At 43.7% G+C, this 19,386-nt stretch overlaps 1 protein-coding gene across 1 annotated transcript in view; it reads left to right on the top strand.

Annotated features, from left to right (window-relative positions):
- The window catches only part of TM9SF3 (transmembrane 9 superfamily member 3), a 104,461-nt gene that overhangs the window by 34,058 nt on the left and 51,017 nt on the right, over positions 1-19,386 (top strand). Inside the window, exons 3-5 of the mRNA XM_019555993.1 lie at positions 2,849-2,971; positions 10,461-10,621; positions 16,472-16,549. Of these exons, the coding sequence (XP_019411538.1) occupies positions 2,849-2,971; positions 10,461-10,621; positions 16,472-16,549 (362 nt within the window). The remainder of the gene's footprint in view (positions 1-2,848; positions 2,972-10,460; positions 10,622-16,471; positions 16,550-19,386) is intronic.

The raw sequence follows: 19,386 nt of genomic DNA on the forward strand, positions 1-19,386 counted from the left end.
CCCCCCCAACCTCCCCCCCAAACAAAACAAAACAAAAAAAAAAACCCCAAACCCCATGCTTTACTGGAAGAAGCAGTGCAGCATCTGTATAGGTTAGGACACTTCAACAGGGCTTTTTGGTACTTTTAGCTAAAGCTGATTCAATCAGCTATTAGATAAAAGCATAAAAAAAGCCTCATAAAAGCGCTCAATCTATACAGATGCTGCAGAGCTGGGTCCAACTGGGGTGCCGACTCTTGGGTATTCATGGAGCTCGGTGTGGGAACGCATCAAGTTTAAAGTAAAGCACCATTTTGGGGTGGGGGGGAGGGTTGTTTTCATTTTGTTTTTTAATGTCTGTAAGCAGTCGTGTGTCTGCTTGTCAGTGCTGTAACAGATTTTTAGAGTCATCTTAGTGTTGCTTAGAAAAGTAATCAAAGTCTCTAAGCTCTGGATTTTTGACTAAATGGAGGATTTACATTTTTCCCAAAATACTTGGTGCTTTATTGCCATTCTTTGTCAGTTTCATACTAAGCTCGAATTGTGATTCATGTTTTGCTTAATAGCAAGTCATCTTCTTGAGCAGTAGTTAATCTGTCGGGGTCAAATGTGGCTTAAAATAAACCTTTCTAAACTTGAGCTGCAAAATATTTAGTTACATTAAATAAGAACTGAATTGACCAATTAAAAAAAACAAAGAAAAAGAAAACAAAATAAACCGTGCCGGCTTCTGCAGCCCAGGCATAACATTTTGTTTGAGGCATCGAAACCTGATAGTGAAAGAGCCAGAAAGAGCAGCTCTCAAAGTGGGTTATATTCTAGAGGCAATGTAGCTATCCTTAGAGTGCTGACTTATATGGTCATGCTGTTTTTTCTTTCCAACTACTAAATGACTTTAGAGCACTTAAAACGCACTCTTTTCCTAGTGATACATCTTGAAAGCAAGAATTTGGTTTAGCAAAGAAGTCTGAGTCTCTGACATTTCCATTTGTTCTGTTCATTCTGTTTGGAAATGTTTCACAATGGAGTGGGGAAAGAGATCCACTGATCCCCAGAATAGCCTGTAATCCAGTAGGTTTATGTTTAATTTTGACCAAAAATTGTATCCTGGACAGTTTGACTTCGGCCATGTTACAGACATTCAGTTTCTCCTGAGAGAGTTGCTTGTGTCCCAGGAGAAACCACTAGTGTACAGAGTAAAATAACCTGGAAACAACCAGGGTTAAAGTACTCCTGGGAGAGTGAATGTCTGTACATGTTTTCTTCTGAGAGAAGTTACAGTATAGTTCTTCAGCATCCCAGGATGCTTTGCTCCCACCTGTCTCTATCCCCTTCCTCCTCCCTCCCCCAGGAGACCATGTGTGTCTGTACTCTGTTTCTCCAACCAAGCATGGGATAGAATATGCCCCCTTCACAATCCCTACTTTGTGCTTCAGGGAGAGACAGACTGACACTGATCAGTCTGGATCTGCCACTTGGGGCTTCCCAGTGCACTCCTGCCATCTGTCTCCAGGCAGAATAGAGACCCTGAAGAGCATGCTGAGATGTGTGCTTAGGGGTGCCCTGTTAGTCCTGCAAGATCTCTGCTCTTCAAGAGCTTAGTATTCAAATTTCTGTGTATGAGTCTCTGGATAAGTTTTTCTGGCAGGAAAACAAACCTGGGAGAATTATCCCATCATCTGAATGTGTGTACACGTTCTTTTGACAAATAGTTACTTTTCAAAGTAAAAATACCTTGATTTAAATTTCCGGGCAGCTCAGCTCAGTTCCCTAATACCCTTTTTGTATCAACAGTCATCGTTTAGTACTTTTTATGACATCTTGAATTTTTATATAATACTTTATATAATATGGCACTAGCTTCCTGAAAGTGGCACGTAAGTTAGTTTATATTGTTACCTAATATATTGTGTTGCAGTACTTGCAGCACTTACTAACTATATACAGTAATGTACCTTTAAAATGGTTTACAGGTTTGACACTTGGTTAGCAGGTGTTTCTAATAAAAAAAAAAAAGCCTTTGGGAGTGGTTATTAGTACAAGTTTGCTGCTGACTTTACTTGTCTTCACTTAACTTGTTCAAGTAAAATGCCTCTTAGAAAGGCATATCTTCATTTATTTATTTATCATAGGATGCTTTGAAATCCCACCTTTTTTTACTGTATTGGGAAATGTTTGTGTATTAGGGTATGCAGTAAAGTGGTGTATTTTCTCACATACAGCACACACCTTCCACCCCACACCTGTGCAGTCAGCCCCACAAAATTAGGTTGCATATATTTATCTGGGCAAGCTGACTTTTTTTGTTTAGAGTTGGAAGCACCCTAGTTTGATTCCTGCTTTACAGTGCAGCAACTGTAACGTTACTGTTTAGTTAGCTGAGGGACTCCTTTGTCTTAATAGCTGATTGTTCTTCATTCTACAGATGTTAATGCTCGTCTCTCCTTTTGTAATGGCCTTGATGTTTCACTAATCAAGCTAAATTCCATTAAGGCAATTTTTCTGTGCTAGGTGCTTCTGGTTCTTTCACAGCTTCTTCAGCTCATACCCTTTAGCTATTTAGTGCAGACTCTTTTCAAAATCATAGCTTTACCTACCACCATGGAGACCCTGCTGGTCACCAGCAGCTAGGGGTTTGGCTTTGGTTATGTAGGAAAGGGAGGATGAGTCAGCTGAAGATTAAGCTCTGTCCCTTCTGTTTTCTTCTTTCTGACTTTCAAAAACCAGGTGCCTGTTCCATCTGGGGGCAGGTTGTATGCAAGAAAATAAGGAATTACAGGCTCTGGAAGTACACATTCTTCAGTTTATTTTGTGTTTAATTAGAGCCATCTCATTAATGCATCTGTTAACATTGTTTTAATTTTTACAGATGATGTAATGCAGACTACGTACTGTGAAATTGACTTGGATAAAGCAAAGAGAGATGCATTTGTGTATGCTATCAAGAATCACTATTGGTACCAGATGTATATTGATGACTTGCCAATATGGGGTAAGTGATAAGTCCTAATAACTGATTGAAACCAAAGCAATTGGGCTTTGTGTGCTGGTAAGATTTATGGAATTGTTGTATCTAATGACTAAGATTTCTTCGGGGAAACCATTGATCAGAATGTAGTTTATGAATACATAAGAAGATATCTTGCTAGAATACCTTTTGGTGACTTGCATTGTTTCAGTTACAGTTTACATAGAAAGAGTAAAAAAGTTGCTTTGACAATTCTTTCCTTAAATTGATGTTCTGCTAATTCTCAGTTCTGTCGTGGGATATGCCAAGTCATGTCATTAGCTGTATGTGTAACAGAGGCCACAATTTGCCTTTTGGCATAGTACAACTGGGATTTTGTCTCTCAGATTCAGTAAGCTTCTTAGTTTTCTCATCACTTTGCATTATTAAGGTAGGAGCTAAATAGTAATTAAAAAGCCACTTAACGATATTAGAAGTAAATTGAACTTTTTGAATGGACTGTGTGAAGTACTATGCCTGTGTGAAGTGTATTTACTTGCTCTCTCATCATTTTTCAAATAATTTTGCTTAACTTCCTCAGCAAGCAGCAAGGTGTTGAGAATTGGGACAAATAAAGGAGATAGATTCATTGTCACAAAGTTTTACATGCTTTTGTCCCAAAGTCCAAGTGCAAAATGAACATTTTTGTTCCTTAGGTTCAAAGCTGAAAGCATTGTATAACTCATCCATTGATGTTAACTACTGTCTGTTTCAGGACAATTACCTGAATGATGTGACTTGTCTTGTTAATGACATTAAATAAGGAATAAATTTAACTTATTTCCTCTTTTTCCCTTGACTCTCTGGAAGACTGGTTTATACAGAGCAATTTGTTGATATTCTTAAGTAGATTTAAAACAGGGGTGGGCAAAATATGGCCCATGGGCTGGGTCTGGCCCGCTTAGGAATTTTGTATGGCTTATAGCAGGTCCCTTGGTCCCACCCAGCTTAGGCGAAGGGAACAGCCTGAGCCATGGCACATGTGGCCAGTCTTGCCACCCCTGGGCGCGCAGCAGGGCTGGGGTGGCACAACAGCTGAACTCCATTTCCTGGCAGCCCCAGCAGTGACTTCCTATGGCTGCAGCCACCAAACACAGCCCCACTGAGTTGGCATCCCAACCTGTCTGCCCTGTACCCACTGCACGGGCAGGGTGCTCAGCTGGGCAGCTGGGATGGAACCACAGGCCTGGGGAAAGAGGTATTCAGGAATGAGACAGACGGGTGGGGTCAGAAAAACCCCAGGATCTTGGGGCAATGATAATGCGGAGCCTGAGTCAGATCCTCAATCCACTGCCTGCACAGCCCTGTAGCAGGCAGGGGTTTGCAGGGAGCGGATTGCAGCTCTGGCCCGTCCCAGCCCCATGCTGTCACCCAGGATCCCAGACCCAGCTCTGGACATAGCTTTCTGCCTGCCCACAGCCCCATCCCATCCACTCAGCTGAACAAGGCAGTGACATCATGGGGCTGTGGGCCAGGGCAGAGCTATGATCCGTTCCCCACACACCCCTGCCCTCAGAAATGGGGCTCTGCCCCAGCACCATTCTGTCATTGCCCCATGATCCCAGGTTCTCCATGGAGACCTGGCTGGGAGCTGTGTAGGCAGGTTGTGTGGCTGGGTGGGTGCAACAGGGCCACAGGTGGGCAGGGAGCTGCATCTGGGGCTAGGTTCAGGATCTTGGGGTGGTGGCAGTGTGGGGCCAAGGCCCAGGGCAGAGCCATAATCTGCTCCCTGCACTCCCTTCCCCGTGGAATTGGTGCCCATCACAGAGGCATACAAATAGCAGATAGTGGCTCTGCCCTGGGCCCAGGTCCCTTGCTGTCACTGCAGGCCCAAATAATTGCCCATCCCTAATCTAGAAGATGTACTTCAGTTCAGAATCCAAAACTTTTTTCTTTCCTTATCCTTGGGGTCTATGACTTCTCCTTTCCTCTTCATTCTCTCTGGTTTCCTAGGCCACTGTTTATCCTAATGGCGAAAGCTGTGCAGTTCTCACTTGCCTGCAGTGTGTCTTAGTGTCAGGTTTCATGGGCAAAGTTTTACATGTGTAAATATCCACCTTCTTATTCAGCCAGATTCTTCAAGCTTTAAAAATGAGGCTTAGCTCTACTAGTCTTGTAACTGCAGAGACAAAATAGAAGGTATTTTAATGAGGAAAACTTAGCAAAGATGTGGGTAAGAATGGGAGGAGCAGAGTGATTCTGGCATCTGTGGTGATAAACGGTACTATCTTGAGAGCACCATATGTTGTACTCTTGGCAAACCTTTAAAGGCAGTCAGGCATGGATGACTTATTTCTACAAAAGGTTTTTTTTTCAGCTGTTGATGTTAGCATCCCAGAACATGCTGTTGAGTAATGCTTCTGGACTTGGAGCACAGTAGTTGCTGTCCCTCTGGTGCACTCTTATTTGGCTTATCAGTTATCCAAATAAAGCTTGTTGTTGGGATTTTTTTCCTTTTTCACTTGAATACCTTTCAGAACAGAATTTCTACTTAGTGCTTGTTTATAAGGGCTGTGTTGTGAGCCTTACTTTGGAACATTTTGTGACTGACATCAAATACTGAATTTATTGAAGGAAAATTGTTTAGCGTGAGTAGGTTTTTGTAGCAGAGCTCAATCCTTATTATGTAAACAACAAAACCAAGGACTTCTGATGACTTAATTTTTAAAAATTAAAATTTAATTTAAAAAGGACAAACAAATTTTTCACAGCTAAATAATTTGAACAATTGCTGTGTGCGCCAACAAACTTTGGGCTGGGAGAAGTTTTTGAGTTGGAGATGGACCAACTAAGCAGAAGTTGAAAGTGGTTGACTGACTAGAGCAAGGGTGTCAAACTCATCTGGCTCTGTGGACCAGATGAACGGTGGGAGGCAGTCTGTGGGTTGGATCAGGCCCACAGACCCCTCCTCCGTCTTTCCTTACCCCCAGGATACCTGATTTGGCAACTGCTCCAGCTGGTCTTAGACCTGCAGTGCACGCAATACAGATCCCAGAGTAGCCAGAACAGGCGCTACATGTGGTGTGGTCCTGCCTGAGCAGCAGCTGTGCTACACATGGTGCCTGCTCCAGCCAGATTGCACTGCGCACAGTGCCTGCTCCAGAACTGCCTTGCATATGTCACCTGCTCCAGCCAGTCTAAAACCTGTGCTGCACACTACTGGAAGGGGCCCTAGATTGGGTATTTTGGGGGAAGCAGAGGGGCAGGAGTCCACAGTCCAGCGCCATGCTATAGGCATGCACCACTCTCTACATGGGTCTGATCAGACCCAGGAGCAGCACTAGAGGCTGAGTGTTTGATGCCTCTGAACTAGCCTTAGTGTTCCTACATTTACGCAGGATTTGTTAGACTCATGACCAGGGATCCAGGTTTTCTGGTACCCATGGAAAAAAGGATTTTCTCCTTTAAAAGAGAATAATTTGGGGAACCACAGGTTTCTCCTTGCAGGATGGCAGAGTTCCAGCCTTTGAGGATATGCTTGGGGTTGGGGGGAGCAGGAGAAGGACAGTTAGAAGCAGGGGGCACCACATGCATGTGTGTGCATACACATGCCCATGGCCAGCAATACAACCAGGAAACATTATGGAAAGCAGCTCTTGCAACTCCCTGCAGGTAAGTCTGTTGCAGTGGCAGGCCACAGGCAATTGGCCGTGAGGCCAGGACCTGGCGTAAGAGGGTGGAGTGGGGCGGGATCAGTTTTGCTGCTGCCACCACTGCTGGGAGTGCTGTGCTGCCATGGCCACCAAGGTGAGGCATCTCTGCCAATCCAGCAGCAGTAGGGGGGCACAGCTCTGTGCCACTGCTACTATGGCACCCCCTGCCGCTGTCGGGTAGGCAGGGGGTGACCTGAGCGCTCATGGCAGCATGCACTCCCTTCTGTGCTGGGACCTGCCTGCTGGGTCATGGAGATGTCTCCTGCCAGGTGACAGTCCAGCCAGGCTACAGCCTCATGCCCTGCTGTGGGCACAGGGATCCTGCAATATATTTATTGCCTATGGCATTTCCTGTGCCTATGCACCCCTTGCCCCACACATATATATACCCCCGACTTCCCGACACACTGGGTGGCTGGGGACAGCGTGAAGCAGGTTGGGAGTGAGCGGCACCAGCAGGGCTGGGGACGGACAGACGGGGGCTGTGGGTTGGGAGTAGGGGGCAATGGTGAGGGCAGGGCAATGGTGAGGGCAGGGCAATGGTGAGGGCAGGGCACTGGCGTATCAAAGATGCTGAGCACTAAAAACCAGCAGGGTGGGGCCGTAGCCAGACTCCCATCTTGATGAGGGAAGGGGGCATGGGGAACTCTGAAAAGCACTCTGAAAATGGCTAAAAATGATATGCAGACTACTAGTAGAAAAATAGCATCACACTTGGAAGACAAAAGAACTGAAAATGTTGTGCATGTCTGCATGGCACCTTTGAATGCAGTACCATGTAGAGCTGGGGTGTGTAATTATTTTTGCTGGCAGTCCACTTAATGCATTTTGGTGACCTGTCAAGAGCCTCTCCTGCAGCTGTGACCAGCTCAGAAACCTCAACCTGCCTGCAGTTTTAGCAAACCACCCCCCACCGCACTCCAAGTCTGGACTTGGCAGCTGCTGCCCATGTCCACAGCTGTCCACATGTGGCCGGCAGCTTCCCTTTTGGGGCTTCAGGAGGCGGGTTTGCGGGGGTGCTACCAGTGTGGAAGCCTGAACCAGTCCGTAGCTCTGGCATGCCTTCCATGTTTGGGTATCTGTGGACATGGCCAGCAGCTGCAGGGTCCAGACTTCGGGAGTGGTTGCAGGGTGCACTGCAGCAGTGGACAAGTTCATGCTTCTGCTTTTGTGCTGGTGGCCACCTCAGCCCAGAGAGAAAGAGATGGCACGCCCAGCACACTGGAAGCAGCCCTGGCTTTAGGTACCTACACTAGCTATACTATGCTTTAGGTACCTATACTGCTTTAGGTACCTACACTAGCTCTGTCTCTGTAAACTTTGTGGCTTGGATGAGCCTATTGGCAAGAATATAAACATATAGTTTATAAAAGTATATAAAATATAAAACATTTATGAAACATAAAAATGTAATTTGAGTTTAAACTACCATGAGGAGTATGGAAGTAGGAAAGCCTAGATAAGTGATTGATATACTAGGAATGCCCTGGATAGTGATAAATTTCTCGTGTAGTGCTAGGAATAACCAGATGGGTTTTCTGGTAACTATAACTAATAGGTTAAACTTTTAAAGCTTATCCTCAGGTTTCTTTGTGCTGAATCTGACTTCCTGCTGTGACACGCAGACCTTCATTTTGTTCAGTTCTGCCAGGATAAGCAACATTTGGAGGTCTGTTCCTGATTACTTGAGTCTTATGCACCATGCCATCTAACCCCTTGACCTTTTCACAGTGTAGACAGAGTCGTAGCATCTTTTGCCTTAGCTTGTCTTCCTGTTTTATCTCTGATGTGGAAATGAGTAGCAGTTCATAAGAATGTTCTAAGGAATTTAATGTAATAGGATCCAGTGGCATAGCTGCTGTCTGTGAACTCTAGGCAGTTTGTTTGATCTAACTGTGAAAGCAGACCACTTTTCTTGACAGGTAGTAATCCATCTGAGTTTCTGTCCAGATGGGCTTGTGTCTGAGGCTGCCTTCATTGTGTCTTTGAGCATGAGGTCTGTCTGCCAGTATGTTATGTTTTTCCAGGGTGTCCACCATAGTAGGACTGATTAAACCAGTGTCAGACTCACTAGTGAAACACAAGTCCATTAATACTGCAGTTTCATTTAGGTGGAAGGGCTGAAATGTAGTAGTGCTTGCTGAATGTCTACATGTACAATAGGTTTTTCTGGCTATAGATAATGAAAAGGCACTGACCTCAACACTGGAAGGATGCACCTGGTTTAGTAACTTTAAGATGATCACCTAATCATTCTTTAACTCCATTAGGGTAAAATGAAGTTTTGGGGATATTTTTCTTTGACTTACTGCAAAGGCCAGGTAGGGAATTGCTAGGCTCCTCTACTGCATTGCAAGTAGTTGTCTTGTGTGGTAGGAGTGGTGTGTTTTAAATACAGTCCTTCACATAAGGGTTGGTCTTAGTGGTCTTGATTAGTTTAGAGGTCTGGGCTACCAACTCCTTGGATACTGCCCTGGGAACAGATGGCAGGCCAGGTGGCAGGCTGACTGGCATAGCTAAAAATTGGCAAATGTTTCTCTTGTGCTACACACAAAGGAACACTGACAGATGAGCTTGAGTGAAAAACAAAGAAAAATATCTCCTTGAAAACTACAGAATATAGATAATATACAAGTGCTGTTTCTTCATATGTCTGCTCCTTTGCGGTAATCCTTATCCTTACTTTTCTTCTGGCTTTTGAGGCTTCCTTCCTATGTTCATACACTTTTGGTATTACTGTAGTAGTAATTTATAATTCAGATTGTTGCCCTCTTTACAGAGAACTTGAGAAAAGACCGGTTCATTTTATATATTTATGGATGATTCTTAGACATCCTATCTTCTGAGGTGTTAGGAAAAGTTGGGGACATATGACTTCAAGCTTTTCTTTTGAGGAGAAGTACGAGTGCCATGCCTGAGGTCCAGCTTCTCGATAGTGATAGGATCCAACTCTTTTATGGTGAATTCCTTGCATTCTGTAACTCTTGGTAAGGCAACTTCATGAAAGTCAGGATTTATAACTTTTATGAGAATCATTAGTCTTGTTCAGTCCAGTAGTCCTGATAACATCTGATCTGTTCTCCCTCTGGTGAGTCAAGATGTGATTAGTGTGTGAGCAAATTGAGAATTTCCTTCAAAATACCTTGTAATGAAAATTAAAAAGTTTTTATTTTAAATGCTCAGCTTAGATATGAATGGGGCAGCACCTGATGTAGTTCTTCTGCAAAAGTAGAGTAGTCTAAATCTATAATTTTTCAAGGAGCAGAAAACCTAACCAGGACAACAAATATGTGATTGGAGCAGATGTGTCAGTAAATAATATTAGGGTATAGAATGAATGTGGAGCAACGGCAATTGGAGAGGAAGGAAGACAATGAGCAATTAAAAGATGGTGGAACAAAGGAAAGAAGAAACAAAGTGAAGCAAATGATTGGGGTTTAGAGACAGCAAGCTCATAGGTTTGGAGCTTGAGTGGTCATTTGTCCTGGATTCAGATTTTAAAAAGAGAACAATGATACATCAGGTGTTTTTTAAATTCTAATTTCAGGCTCTTGTGTCTTCAGCTGTTTGATGGCTATGATACCTTCACTAAATGCTTGTTGTGCTGAAAAAAAATAACCTGTGGTTTTAAGGTACAGCCTAATTAAACCTGCTAGTTGAAAAGTTGGTGATTAGATGCAATTTGTTGATTTTAGCTACCATGATTACTTTTGTAATATGCTGTGGGACACTAAGCATTCATGAAAATTCTTCACAAAATACTTTTGAAACTTGTTTGTACTTGACTCTTATTTTTCACCCATGCTTTGTTTCTTTTGCAGGGATTGTCGGTGAAGCAGATGAAAATGGGGAAGACTACTATCTTTGGACCTATAAAAAACTTGAAATTGGTTACAATGGAAATAGAATTGTGGATGTGAATCTGACCAGTGAAGGAAAGGTCAAATTGGTACCAAATACAAAGATCCAAATGTCTTACTCAGTAAGTAATGGAGGAGTACACATAGGATGAGAGAATTTGCAGGGTGCAGTGTAACAAATCCATTCAGTTTGTTCACCACAAATTCCAGGTGGCTGTCTGGGTTTAATATGGAAAGCAGTTTTAAGAAGTAAAGGCGTGCTTTATCCTTATATACAAAATGAAATTTAAACACTCATTTGCAGCATTTAAAATGAACTGAAGCCTTTAAGGTGTATAAGTTTTCTTTAGAGAATTTCTTTTCTGTGAAATCTAAGATGATTGACCAGATGAGGGCTTTGTAAGTAGTACCCACACCTATAGAGCAATGATCCTTGAAACCACAGAATGGACAACAGATAGCAATAACTTCTGTTGACCTAAACTGCATTCTCAGCTTGTAGCAAAACGCTGTTGAGTCCTTGAAATCCTTTGCTAAGGATACTACTTTAGCATTAATGGCTTTTTCATGTTTTGCAAATCAGAGTTGAGAGGCACTGCTATTTAGAGGAGTGCCTGTAGAGCCTTCTGTTTTGTGTTTTGAATGTTGGTGAAGTATATTAGGCAGATACTTGTGTGTGATAGAATAAGTGTACCTTGGTCTATTTGATATAGAGTGGTGAGGTTCTCCCTTGTCTTCATTTAATGAAGTTTTTTCCATTGCTTTCAGAGACATCACATCTCACTGTCAGCCGTTCTTTGAGCAGCAGTTTCGAGTTCTTAATGTGTTGACTTTTTTTCAGAATGTGTTAGCATAAACAGTTCTAGCACAAAAACTGTTATCTTATTTTAGAAGGCAGATTATTTAACATAAAAGTCTTGCTAGGATTGTACTCCTGTAGTTTGAAGTGTAGAGAATTGGTTTCACATATGTGTTCTGGATAAACTTCAGCTTCTTTTCTCTAACCTTTTCTTTTCAGCAGAAGTGTTACAGAGACTCGGAGTCTCTCTCTCTCTCTCTCTCTCTCGCTCTCAATAGTTTTCCCATTTCAGATCCCAGCATTATAGGGCCCATTCTTTCTCTAGACTCTTGATTTTACCAGTTTCCTGAGTGGCTCCTAGACTTATTAGAGAAAGATGTTCCCATCGGGCTCCTACTGGTTTGGAGACCTCAAGACCTTATCTTGATTCCTTCTTGGATCTAGTGGATGAGACGCTGGATTTTTTTCTGGAGATCTTTTGTGAACATAGCCTTATTTTGATAGTGCAGCAGTTCGTGCACGGCAGCCTCTGCCACTGATTTGGCAGTATCCTTGTTGGAAATGTAGCAATATGAAATGATGCTGAAAACTTTTTTGTGGATAAGTTGTTAACAATCCAGCTGCACTTGGTAATAGAGAAACACACAAGATGCTTCTGGTGAGTGTGGAGTTGAGGTTTTTTTGGCTTTAAGCCATGCTGCACCAGTCTGGTTGGAACTGGGCAATAGTTTCACAGCTGGAAGTAACTTTAATATCCAGCTCAGAGGTTTGTTCAGTCTTTCCCAGAACAGCAATGACTACCCAAGCGCGTAGATGTAAACTGTGAACTGAGACACTGCTAACCTATTTCACAATGTTAGTACAGGGCTAGGTTCCCTGTAATGCAATTTATTAAGCACTCTGCAGTAATCGGCTCCTAACTGTGTTGTGCTTTGGAGCTGCTTGGTCAAGAAGCATGCAGCTCCTGACTGGGAGGAGGCCATTCTGATTGTTGTCATTGCTGCCTGTGGCTTTGGGTTGAAGGCAGGAGAGTTGGAGTGCATCTCAGCAGGCATGCCATGACGGACTGAGGGGCATGGAAAGGGGAAGGTGAAATTCCTTACAGTTTTTATAGCACCAGACAGGGCCTCTTGGATATAGATTAGTAAGTCCCCACTTAAAGGTGGTGTTGGGAACAAAAGTAACTTCTTTGCGATTGGTCAGTGAGGATAAGAAAATGGAGTAGGAAACTGAGAAAAGCCTGCAGGAATGAGGGAGGGAATGAGAAGTCGAGGGTGCAAAAGAGTGGTGGGAGGATGGGAGAGAATGAAAGTAAATAAGAAAGTTAGGTGATACGAAGTACAGATTGTGGGGATGGGTGCCATGATCTTAGAATCAATTTTAAGTTCAGTCAGTCTGTCATCTTATGTGAAGAATGTCAGAAAAGATCACAAGAAACAAAGTTACAAAGTCAAACACTTGTAAGTGAAATCTTTTAACTTATCCTTGCAACCTGAATATCACCTTCTCACTCATGCATATTTTTTAATGATATACCATGACCACCAAGGTGGTTTTTCTACTGACGGGAAAACCACGGAAGTGGCAAGGGGTAGTACAGTGACGGAGGTAATGCATAGTTAGCCCCCCACTTTCACTTCCAGTGGGAAGATCTTGGCTATATGTCAACTTAATGGAAGTGGGAGACTCCTCCCTAGCTTGTTTCTGCAGCCATATGGCTGGGGGGAAGTAAAGTTGGGGCGTATCTGAACCCCACGCCTTGGGCCTGCATGTAGGATGTCCACCAAAGGATTTGGAAATATCTGAACCCTCTGGTGGGAGTGGAGGATGCTTGCCGATAGCAGGGCCAGATATGGTTCTTGAACGACTCTCACAGATTTGGAACTAATTTGGCCAATTTGACTTGGGACACTAACAAATTTCCTTAAAAAAACAAGCAAACATATTTTAATTATATGTTCCACGTTATCCCTGCTGGATTCACATCACAAGATAAATCATTAAGGAAATAATCAGGGCTCTGTTGTACAGGAAAGGGTTGTCTATCTGTAAGACTCTTTGTGCCATTTGTTGTAGGAGTTGGAAAGCACATAGTGAATTAAGCAAGTGAATTACAGGAAGAGAAAGCATAGCCCTTTGCAATGGTAACAGAATTCAGACTGGGAACTTGACTTCTGTATCTGTCTCTGTCAGTCCTAATGTTGATACTTGGCTCATCACTTAAACCAGATTGTTCAGTTGTGGGTTCTGGCACACCAGTGTCTAATAATGATACACTTGGTCAGATGTGTGCAAGTGCTGAATGAGCATAATTGCATATGATGTCAGTTGTAATTAAATGCTCTGAAAAATCAGTTCCTACGGCTGTCAAGTTGGGCACCAAAATTAGTGGCCTTATCTCTGTCCCTTGTTTTCCCATCTATAGAATGGGAAAACCAGTTTAGCCCAGAAAGTGCTATAAGCATGAATTCAAGAATGTGCATAAATTGCACTGTAAAGCACACATGACAGTGATGAAAGCCTATGATGAGAAAAATGTGTGAAAAATTTAATAATTCATTATAGGGTTTAGATGGGAAGCAGTAAGGAAGGTATGGAGCTAATCACAAAATTTGGAGAAATTTGTTCTTTAGGTTAAATAATCTTTTGGTTAAGACAAGGCAGACCCAGTGTGTATTTCTGGGCTTCTAGCTGCTAACACAACATAAATTCTTTGTTAATCAAGAGTTAAGGTAGCTCATGCATTTTTTTTTTTCTTATTTTCATTTTTGTTTTTTGTGTTTTTTGTCCTTGCTGGCAATCGTGTATACCTCTGAGGGCCAGAAAACAGAGCAAGGATGCCCATGTGCAACCTAACTTCTCTTTTCTCAGCAATGCCCTGAGGCACCAAAAAAAGCAGGAACATCTGTGATGCCAGAGGGCCACCTGAATTCTTCATTTGTGATGTTTTGCCACTGATTTTTCTTAGTGTGGTGAACTCAGATATTTTTGTATACTAATGATTAGCTGTTGTCATACCAGCTGGCAGTTCAGTTGCTGCTGTGGTTCCCAAGTCATCCTTCTTGCTCCTGCCCACTGTCAGAGGAATGAGGATAATAATGGTCTTGGCTTGTAGGGCCTGTAGAGTATAGCTGCTAATGAAGGCTGTGAGAGAAATATAGTGTAGCCCAGTGGTTCTCAACAGGGTGCCATGGAACCCTACCGTGTCTTGAGATCCTTTCAGGGGTACTATGGAGTGCCCTACAATGTTAGCACTGTTAGGTGCATGAACACAATTCACAAAATAAGAAACTTCGAATAGAAATCTATAGTTGTGGTCTTGCCAAGTTCTTTGCAACAGAAAAACTCTGTAAGTAAGAAAAACTCTGTTTTTCTGTAGTCAAAAAAGAATGAAAACTAACCCGTCTGTTTCCTGGGGGGCGCCACAAGTCTATCCGAGGTTGCCTCAAATCAAAAAAGGTTGAGAACCACTGATCTATATTTAAGTTAAGAATTGTATCAGTTGTATCACTTGGTGGTTATGATAACTTTGAAGCACGAGAGAAGTCTTTTTTCTTTTTTTTTTTGCTAACTTTTTCAGCAAAACCACACCTTTGTAGCTGATTAATCTATTAATTGCTTACTGTCCTCTTCTGTCACATAGTCACCAGAGACAGCATTCCACTGGGAGGTTATCCAGATCTTTGCTTCTGTGATTGAGCCCCCACTTTGCTCTTCTTCCGGGCCTCCCCAGCTGTGGCCCTGGTCTGCTCATTGCAGTCATTTCCCCAAATCTAGGATTTTAAATTCGATCCATTTTTGAGGAGCTACCAAACCTGGCTTTTAAAGAGATACAGAGAGGGCTTCAGAATCATGTCCTGTCCCCCATTTATGCCCCCCTTCCCCCCCCAGGATTCCAGGCCATTAGCATACACAGAAGGGAAAATGACTGCACTTTATAAATATGTAGGGGTGGGGAAGTGCCAGAGGAAGAGAAGAGCTATTTAAACTGAAGGATGATGTTGGCACAAAAGCAAATGGAAAGAATCTGGCCATGAGTATGTTTGGGCTGGAAAACAGAAGTCAGTTTTAATAAACAGAGAAGCTGGAACATGCAGTGGTCTCCCAATAGGAGTAGTGAAGACAGGAAACCTCTAATTAGTTTTCAGGTGGAGTTTGATACATTTAGAAATGACATTGTATAGTGTGGGAATGTGAGATAGCAAGGCATTGGACTTGATGGCCCAGGAGAGCCTTTCCAATCCTAGACCCCTTTCCACCATCTCCCACATCTCTCTCCCTTCACCATAGTCCCAAACACATCACTCTCCTTTCTCCTCCTGACATGCCTTAGCACACACAACTTATTGAAAATAGTTGAGCACCTGCTATCTGCTGTCCTCCAGTTCAGTTTCCTGAAATAGTCCTCCCTTGGAAGATGCGGATCGTGACAGTAGGTTTATAGATCTTTCTCAGGATGTAATTTCCTACACTGTTATGAAAGCAAACTGGGACAGGGAGAGCTTTTCAGAATGAGGTCTGCTTTTGAATACCATGCAATTCATCTAGGTTGGGACTTCTGGATCCTCTTCTTTGCCTTGAGCAGGCAGCTAATATGTAACAGTAGCAGGGTGTTATCCTCTATGAACCAGCCACTTGAAAGGCAAAGAGAAATACACTTTGCAAGTGGGTTTCTACCTTTTTTCTGATAGTGAAAGAAATGAAGACTCTAGGCTTCGTGGTTCTCTTCTGGTATTTAGAAGGAAGTTTTTGTGGTTAGGACTCTGTTCCCACCCATGTGAACTGATTCCCTTTTTCTCTGTCCCTTCAGCCTTTTTGTGTCCCAGTCTAGGCCCTTTCGGCTTTCCTCACTCTCATCTTGCTCTGTCAGGCTGCTTTAAAGACTGAAGGAGACCTGAGGTGTGTCCCTTTCCCCCTGCCTTGTTCCTAGATCATCTGTCTCAGAGATGCACTGGAACAGTTTTGCAGGGCAGTGTGGAGAGGCAAGCATAGCTGATGCCCATGCTGTGGATTTCAGTATTTAGGGCTCTCAGTCCACTGTATTTTGCTGTCTCTGAAATTCATATTTTACATTTCAGAAAATGTCTGGAATGCATGATTTCTAAATCCTTTGTATTTGTGGGCGAAGCAAGTACTATGAGCTTTTCTAATGTCAACCTTTTTCTTTCCTCAGGTGAAATGGAAAAAGTCAGATGTCAAGTTTGAAGACAGATTTGATAAGTACCTTGATCCATCTTTCTTTCAGCACAGAGTATGTAATTCTAAAATATCCATACAAAGGTTCCTTTGAATGTACTCTGTTTTGGAAAGGTTAGTGGAACAGTTCTACAGGCTGTTCCAATTGCTACTGTTATAAGAGAAAATAGAAGTACTGTGAAGGAAGTCCTGTATCTTTTGAGGACAAAACAGATTCAAGATGTTTAAAATTGGCTTGTTCAAGTTGTTTTTATTTTTAATACAAGATTACTTTGTACAAGAAGTCTACAATACATGAAGATATTCTCTTTAGTACCTAATAGATGTGAAGGAAATTCATACAGATTAATGTGAACATTTACCCAGCTATAAACTATGCTACCAGGAGTCCCCCATTCTGAGAGAAGATACTTATATTGAGGTTTCCTGAGTGCTTTATCCTTTTTGGGACCTTCCTGGTATCCACCTTGGCATCCTGTACTTGTCTCCTTTCTCCCAGGAAATTACCAGCAAAGCAGTTGCTTCCAACTTTGTTGTTTTGTAATGAGCCTGCATGGTGTGCACACAATAGGCTTCATCAAGCGTGGGGTCATTTTATATGCAAGATCAATGTATAATTGAAATAATGTGGCATAGCCAAGGTGATTGTAGATAATGGCTGTCCAGTATGCTTTTCGGCTTTGAACATGTAACAGAGTGCCATCCTTAGTGACCTTTATGGGCACCTAGGGGCACTCCTGAGTCTCTTTATGCTTGCCTTTCCTGCTGGGAACAGACTCCCATTCACTTGCATACCATGTCTTGATGTTTCTTTGGGTTCCAAACAGGAGGCTCCCTCAGGGTTTCCCAGAGTTGGGTCTATGCTCATTAACACCTTGTGGTGATGAGCTTCAGTCTTAAGGGCTCTTTGCACGCTCCTACCTCCCCTTAACATGCCCCATGCCTTGCAGGTTTTGACTGTATAATGTCGCTTTATGGGGGCTTCAGCCTTCTGAGCTTCTGTCCCCTTTTTCTCTGGTTAGGTCTACCAGCCAAGGTCCATGATCTAGGACTTGACTTCAAGACTCTAGCTCCACAAACTACTCTGGGCTCCTGGCTCTTTACCATGGCATTGGCTCCCCTGTTTCTTTAATACTACACCCCTGTGGTGCTGAGTTTTGGGGGCTTCAGCCTTCCCCAGCTTTGCCCCTTACATTATAGCTAGGCCTCCCAGCCTAGGCCTGCTAGGTAAGACCCGACATTGGGGCAGTAGTGCATCCCTCCACTCTGGGCTGTGTGCCCTGTATGGTTGTGTCTGCTATAGCACAGGGTGTTTAGCCCTTCAGCTGTGTCCCATGGATGCTAATGAGGCCTGCACCTCCACTGCAGCCTCAGCCGCAAACCACTGGTTTAAAATAGAACATAAACAATAAACCCCCGGGCTATAAAGGATGTGGAGAAGCTTGAGAGAGTCCAGAGGAGAGCCACGCGCATGATCAGTGGTCAGGAAAACAGATCTTACGATGACAGGCTGAGAGACATGGGACTCTTTAGCCTGGAAAAGTGTAGGCTCAGGGGTGATCTGATGGCCACCTATAAGTTTATCGGGGTGACCACCAGGATCTGGGGGAAAGTTTGTTCACCAGAGTGCCCCAAAGGATGACGAGGTCGAGCGGTCACAAACTCCTGCAAGACCGTTTCAGGCTGGACATAAGGAAGAATTTCTTTACTGTCCGAGCCCCCAGGGTCTGGAACAGTCTGCCAGCGGAGGTGGTTCAAGCACCTACATTGAACACCTTCAAGAGTAAATTGGATGCTTATCTTGCTAGGATCCTATGACCCCAGCTGACTTCCTGCCCTTTGGACAGGGGGCTGGACTTGATGATCTCCCAAGGTCCCTTCCAGCCCTGATGTCTATGAAATCTATAATAAAAAAAGGTAAAGAAGGCAGTTTGCCTGCTTATGTTTCTAGGGTCTCTGTCTCTGCATCCCACCGCTGGCTGTTCTCTCGCTCAAGCTACCGTGGCTTTTTTATGAGTTCTCAGGAATCCACCCTCTCTGGAGCTTGAGCCTCATGGCTGGCTCAGGCACAGCTTATATAGTTTTGGTCTGAGCCCTCCTTTGGTCACCTGTTGCCCCATCAGCTGACCAGCCAGCCAGGCTCAGCTTTTAACCCCTGCTCTGCTGGTAGGCTGTGCCCAGGAGGTTCGGGTCTTACTGGAAAGCAGGGCAGCCCCTTTAACAGGGCTAGGAGTCCCTGTTACAAAACAAGAACATTCCTCTTGGGCCCTTTGGTGCAAATGACATTGAAAGTTAAATTATGGTAGGGAATCATTTTTCTTTTTTCTATTTTGTTTTTATTTTTTAATTTGATGATTTTAAAAGTCTCTGCAATATGAAATTCCAAAGTTAACACTATGATCCCACATGTGTGCTTGCATGTGCACGCACGCCTGCATTTTGTATATGTGTATCATGCCTTGGTAGCATCTAGATCAGGGGTGGGAAAAGTCTGGCCTGTGGACCGGATTGAGCCCGTGGCAGACTCCATTCCCTAGCAGCCCCAGCTCCCAGCTGATTTCCATGGAGACCCCAGGAGCATGAGGCCATGACAGCGCATGGCCAATGACAGCACAGGGCCACAGAACCAGGGCTCGGCCTCAGCCCTGCCTGGCCCCATGCTGTCATGCCCTCGTGCTCCTGGCGTGTTTCTGGGATTCCTGGCCTGTCTCCATAAGCAGGCCATACAGCCGGGTAAGGAGCTGCTCTAGGGCTGGGGCCTGGATCTTGTGGCAGTGACAGCACAGGGCAGGGCCAGGACAGAGCTGCAATCTACTGCCCGTCCATTCCTGCAACAAGTGCGGGTTCCACGGGCAGGGGCATGCAGACAGCAGTTTGCAGCTCTGCCCCAAC

Source organism: Crocodylus porosus, unplaced genomic scaffold (genome assembly GCF_001723895.1).
Source record: "Crocodylus porosus isolate Cpor-Errol unplaced genomic scaffold, CroPor_comp1, whole genome shotgun sequence".
NCBI classification, from domain to species: domain Eukaryota; kingdom Metazoa; phylum Chordata; order Crocodylia; family Crocodylidae; genus Crocodylus; species Crocodylus porosus.